Source organism: Sabethes cyaneus, chromosome 3, assembly GCF_943734655.1.
Source record: "Sabethes cyaneus chromosome 3, idSabCyanKW18_F2, whole genome shotgun sequence".
NCBI classification, from domain to species: Eukaryota; Metazoa; Arthropoda; class Insecta; order Diptera; family Culicidae; genus Sabethes; species Sabethes cyaneus.
Window position 1 is genome coordinate 149,820,509 of NC_071355.1, and position 6,000 is coordinate 149,826,508.

The 6,000-nt window shown below is 39.1% G+C and overlaps 1 protein-coding gene across 1 annotated transcript; it reads right to left on the reverse strand.

The window, feature by feature from the left end:
• Nucleotides 1–2,216: 2,216 nt before the first annotated feature.
• On the reverse strand, nt 2,217–3,780 carry LOC128740256 (cytochrome b5-related protein-like). Its single transcript, XM_053835791.1, has 5 exons — nt 3,559–3,780; nt 3,110–3,501; nt 2,860–3,048; nt 2,571–2,792; nt 2,217–2,508 (listed from the first exon to the last, which is right to left on the reverse strand). Exons 1-5 carry the CDS (start codon nt 3,778–3,780, stop codon nt 2,217–2,219), a joined length of 1,317 nt encoding a protein of 438 aa, XP_053691766.1.
• Between the last annotated feature and the right edge of the window lie 2,220 nt (nt 3,781–6,000).

Consider the following 6,000-nt stretch of genomic DNA (forward strand, 5'->3'; position numbering starts at 1 on the left):
ATTAATACCGCCAAAACGTACATGGTTGCTGGTAGGGAACGTGGGAACCCAAGTGATGTTGGTGCCGAGGTGGAGTTAGATGGGGAACGATATGAAGTAGTGGACGAATTTATATACCTTGGTACACTCGTGACATGTGACAACGATGTAAGCCGCGAAGTGAAACGACGAGTTGCAACCGCGAATCGGCCTTTCTACGGATTACGTAGTCAGTGGAAGTCCCGTAGTTTGCAAATTCTCACAAAACTGGCGCTCTACAGAACACTAATCCTCCCGGTGGCCCTTTACGGACACGAATCATGGACGCTAAAGGAAGCTGATCAGCGAGTGCTTGCTTGTGGTTTTTGAGCGTAAAATTGTGCGATCTATACTTGGTGGCAACATGGAAAATGGATTGTGGCGCAGACGCATGAATCACGAGCTGTACCAAGTATACAAATATGCTGATATAGTGAAAGTAGTGCAATGTAGCAGGCTGCGGTGGGCTGGACACGTGACCAGAATGCCCGATGAAAGAATAGCTAAAACTATTTTCAGCAGAGAACCAGGAAGAGGCCGTAGACTCCGAGGCAGACCCCGCACCCGGTGGGTGTGTGCTGTCGAAGACGATGCACGTTCGGCTGGTGTTCGTGGGGATTGGAGAACGGCAGCCCAGGACCGACGGTACTGGAGGACCATAATTCGTTCGGCGCAGGATCGGTAACGGACCGTTGCCACTAAAGTAAGTAAGTATACCTATAAAAATGGATTTCTGTCTGTCTGTCTATCTATCTGTCTGTCTGTCTGTCTGTCTGTCTGTCTGTCTGTCTGTCTGTCTGTCTGTCTGTCTGTCTGTCTGTCTGTCTGTCTGTCTGTCTGTCTGTCTGTCTGTCTGTCTGTCTGTCTGTCTGTCTGTCTGTCTGTCTGTCTGTCTGTCTGTCTGTCTGTCTGTCTGTCTGTCTGTCTGTCTGTCTGTCTGTCTGTCTGTCTGTCTGTCTGTCTGTCTGTCTGTCTGTCTGTCTGTCTGTCTGTCTGTCTGTCTGTCTGTCTGTCTGTCTGTCTGTCTGTCTGTCTGTCTGTCTGTCTGTCTGTCTGTCTGTCTGTCTGTCCCTATGTTCCTTATAGAATCGAAAACTACTGAACCGATCGGCGTGAAAATTTGCATGTAGGGGTTTTTGGGGCCAGGGAAGGTTCTCTCGTTGGCAAAAGACCCCTCCACCCACTAAGAGGGGGGGCTCCCATACAAATCTATGCCTATAAAAATGGATTTCTGTCTGTCCCATGTTCCTTATAGAATCGAAAACTACTGAACCAATCGGAGTGAAAATTTGCATAAATTTCCCTACTCATTAAAAAAAATCCCCTGGATAAGGTATTGCTATTTGTTGTACAGCTAAGCAATCGTTTAGAGCAATTTGACGGCTTTGAAGAAACATAAGAAGATTGTTTTGTTAGTAAAACCGCTCACTATGCCGATAGACTAATATATAATTAGTTACCATGGCCATCTATACAGAACTCGTTTCTAAAAGCCGTGTAAAATACGTCTTTTTTATAGCAGCTCTGCACCCGATTATTGCACATGAAAATACCCTTCAAATCTTATTATTGCACACCTCAAGCCTAATTGTTGCACAGATTTTGTTTTAGCGTTTCCTCATTATTCCAATTGTCAAGTTGATTTATCTGTGAACAAGATGCGCTATATTTTATTATTAAACTTCTCCGAAAACACTACCCTTGAAAAATTACGCATTTTTTACCCAATTGCTAATGTCCGCACTTTTTCGGAACCGGACCACTGTGTACTGGCCTGCTCTGATGCATTTGGTTTGCATCCCATGTGCAGGTCCTCGCGTCGGTCATCATCTATTCTGCTTTTAAAAACCTAAAAGTGGCTCAACGGTTATCGTGTAACATGTAAAATATCATGTTACACGATAACTGTTCAGCCATTTTGCGTTGCCCTTGATTACATTTCAGAATATTTTTACAAAAGGTCAGAAGCTAGCGTTGTTTTGATTTACTAATTGGGATCATAATGAGCAAAGTATAGTCAGAATATAAATTTTAGGGCTCAGATTATAACCTCGGACACAAAGGTTTTTAATGTAAAAACTATTTCAAAAAAAAATTTATTTTGACCTTGAAGCAATAATACCTAATAAGAGAAGAATAACAAATATTGAAATCCTAAGCAGTACCTGTTGCCATTTACTTATAACTAATCCTAACCTTTAAAGATTGGTCTTCGGAATGCAATGCGATCTATATTCAATGCGAGCTAGCTGTTTGTATTGTCCCATTATCATTCGCCACCAGGGATACCTTCGATGTACCATATTGAATTCGGTACATGTTTCCAAAAACACCGGAAACAGCTGAGGTAATAAGGCATGGTCCAAAGTCGGAAACATATGATGAAGGCTATGATGCCCGAAACTGGTTAAAATACTAATATGTGGATCCGTGATATCCGATCGATCAATAACCGTCAGTAGCTGGTAGACGCCGAAATCGATGTCCGCTCTATCAAGCAATAACGAAATATTTATTTTTGAATCACACAGCGAATGTACCAAAACACTTACGGAATCAAATCTCCCGAATGAGCAATGTCCGGGTGATGATGAGCAGCATTCAGTGAAATGAAACCAAAAAACAAACTTGCCGACAGTACAATAACCACCCATATTTTGAATACCGTTGCAAACCCACAGGAACCAGTAGTGTACATAAAAATTGGTAATATCAGACTAACAAGGTCTTCAGCTCGAAATACATTTTTGCCACTCAACAATAGTTCGACGAATCTACAAATAAGAACACAGAAAATAAATAAACAAATACGTAAATTGAAGGCATAATTTTTTAACACACCGTTTTGAAAATTCAACAAAAAATATGAGCGTAAATACTATCGGTTCATAAAACCATGATCCATATCGTTGAATAAAATTCCAGGGTGCCGGCAACCAACACAAAAATGGTTCGAATAGCAGTATCTCCAAATCCAGAACCGAGTTTGGATACATATGATGAGAGAGCACGTGCGATATTCTTTGCTCCCTGTAAGATAGATAAAATTATAATTTTCCACTCGCGAAAGCATTTACATTTTCCTCGAAACCTGTAAGTTAGAAGCAACAGATTGTACGCGAGCACTCTCCAGGTGTCCTTGCGATGATAGAAATTATGCGCGCAATTCATAACCCAGCAGATGGCTAATCCGCACGTCGTCGCCACTAGGAGGCTATTAAATTTTACAGCCAAAAATGCAAGCAAAAAGGACGTTGCCAGTAGTGCATCCTGAATAATTTCTGACCGGCGTTTTGGCGTTTGGTCTAGACTATTCAGCTTTCCAGCTACCCGTCGTTTCAATGTGCGATAAAATCCCGTTTCATCGAAAGTTAACTTTATATTTCGAACTTCCCGCGCTGCACGCACTTTGTAGCTAGGCAGAATATTTGCCGCCTTGTTTGTGAGGTGATGGGTTTCGAATGCTTCCGTTATATCGGTTCCCTGCAAATAGTTCGGCTGGTCTTAGCAAGTGTTTCGGCAACGGGAATAAAAACTAACCTTAGTCATTTGGAGCCATTCCGCGCCACCAGGATGTCGATCAACGAATTCAGTCAAGTCGTATAAAGTATCATGAATCCGCCATAGGCCTTCGGCCCCGTCTTCTTGCCGCTTGTAATCCAACCAACGATAAACAGTTTTGAAACGGCTACTTCGGAACGCTGGGCGATTTGTGATGATAATTGGATTTGGAGAATCCTTTTCCGCAGTCCAGTTGACCATGATAAAATATTTTGCTTTTCAAATACCTTATGATGTATTACATCCGTGTTTTGATGCGGATCCTTGTTTTTCCACCGTATATCTAAATAGTATATAATAACGTTATATATTAATTTGAAACTCAAAAGCTGAAACACAAATTTTATGTTAGTTTTTGATGCAGGACTACGTCTTATGAGAAGTTAGAGTGTCATTTTAACTTTTTAGCTTTATTTTCTTTTCTTTTTCGACAAAAAAAAAATTTTTTTGCGGCGCACATATTTTTTTTAGAAAGGCAATTTCAGTATCTACAACTTTGCTGAAGACACTATTTCAACCAATTAAACCATTTTTCCAATATAAAATATTTAATGGATTAGCACCATTTTTGGTTATGCCCTTTTGAAAAAGCAGTCTAGATCTTAAAAAATAACTGATATGATAAAATGACATATTTTCCAAAGTTTCAGCTAAATCAAAAATGACAAATTAAAATCGATTTGCGAAACTCCGTGGAATCATTCTCATGTCAAATGGCGCTTGCGGGGTTTCTCAAATAAACTATTCAAATGGTGATCGAAGATCCGCAATTGCTCCTGAGACAAAACACGCAATTCAAAGATATTTGTTTTGAAGCTATCACTTGATCGCTAAGCCGATGAAGTGCTTAAAGTACAAATATTGAGGATGTACCTAACAATAAGCAGAACGTGGCGCGGTATCAAAATAGCAATAAGCAAAAGTAAAAAAATTATCCCTTGTTTTCACAGATGAAGGTGTGAAAATCAATGCAGTACCTATTAGGGGAACTTCATAAGCGCCAGGCAGCCCTTAAGGGGTGATATACAGTTATAATTTTCGAAAAAGCGACTTTCTCTTTATTTCTTGATCATAGTGTACAAATATTTATGCATAGGGTAATTTGGGGGAATTTGGACACCCTAAGCAAATCACCTATTATCCCAAAATCTATGCATCAAAACTCAAAAAAGTTGAATCGTATACTGAGATTTATTTGTTTTCTGTTTACCAGCGGAGTTTAACAATGGTATCTAGCTTAGTTTTGCTAAAATATGTTAAATTAAAAATAATGATTTTTTGGCATCAAAATTTTGTTTGGGGTGATATGGACACCCACTGGGGTGAAATGGACAATGTGTAAAAACTGTTGTTTTTAACGAAATAACATATTGTGGTTCATAACAGATAACTTAGGAATACATATTAATTAGTAATAGTGTTTTCTCAATGCCGTCTGTCTGAGTGGAAGAGCCAGTTCATAAATCATACCAATATCACAGTTTTTTCGCAAGTATACAAAAACATACTTCGATGAATCTAGACCTTATTTAAAGTCGTATTCCACATTTGTTACATGCAAGTGCTCGTGCATTAGTTTCTGGTTGCTCAGAGAGGGTGATCAAACCTAAAGCTGAAGATAGAATGACAGTTCGACATATTGATTGGGACAAAAAACTTACGATAACAAAATGTGTCTTTGCATTTTGCACAACCATAGACATTCAGGAATTAGCCCCGAGTGCCTCAAAAATCACATATTTTAATGTGAATCTGAGTATGAGGGGAAATGACCAGAGAAATATTTCATTCAGTTTGTTTTCAAAGACATTGAAACCCGATTATTGAAAGGCCTGACTTTTGTTGCGAATGTTCCCTTTGGCGATCATACGTTATTCGCGGAATTACAAATACTCTCAAGTACTCAACATCCATTCTTGATTGCCTATAATGGACTTTTCGGTGGATTCTTGTTTTAACATCACATGCACATCTTTTTAGTACTTTTACGGTATCTAGAATCAATTATACCGAAGAAATGGTTTGAAATCAACATGACAATTTCACCTCAAAAAACCGTCCACTTCACCCCACACAGCATACAACAATATGAGTTTAATAAATTGGATTTATTGCTATACAATCTAGCTATAAATTTCTATCCAACAGTTTCTCTTATGTAGCCAAACAGAACTGCACTGTACAATAATTTAAAAAAATTGTTAAATCACTGGAAAAACCTTAAAACCTAGAGTATAAAAATTACATCTGGTGTCGTTTTAGGCAGTTGTTTTGTTTACGTTTACAATTGGCGACACCTGTCAAAATTAAGGGGGCATAGTAGGGGAATGCCGTCGTGGTTGGGCCGCCTTTTTGACATTCGCCCATAATTTCCGTTTTAAAAAGAATTTTCAAAATCCTAATAGATCGTTGGAAAGGTCT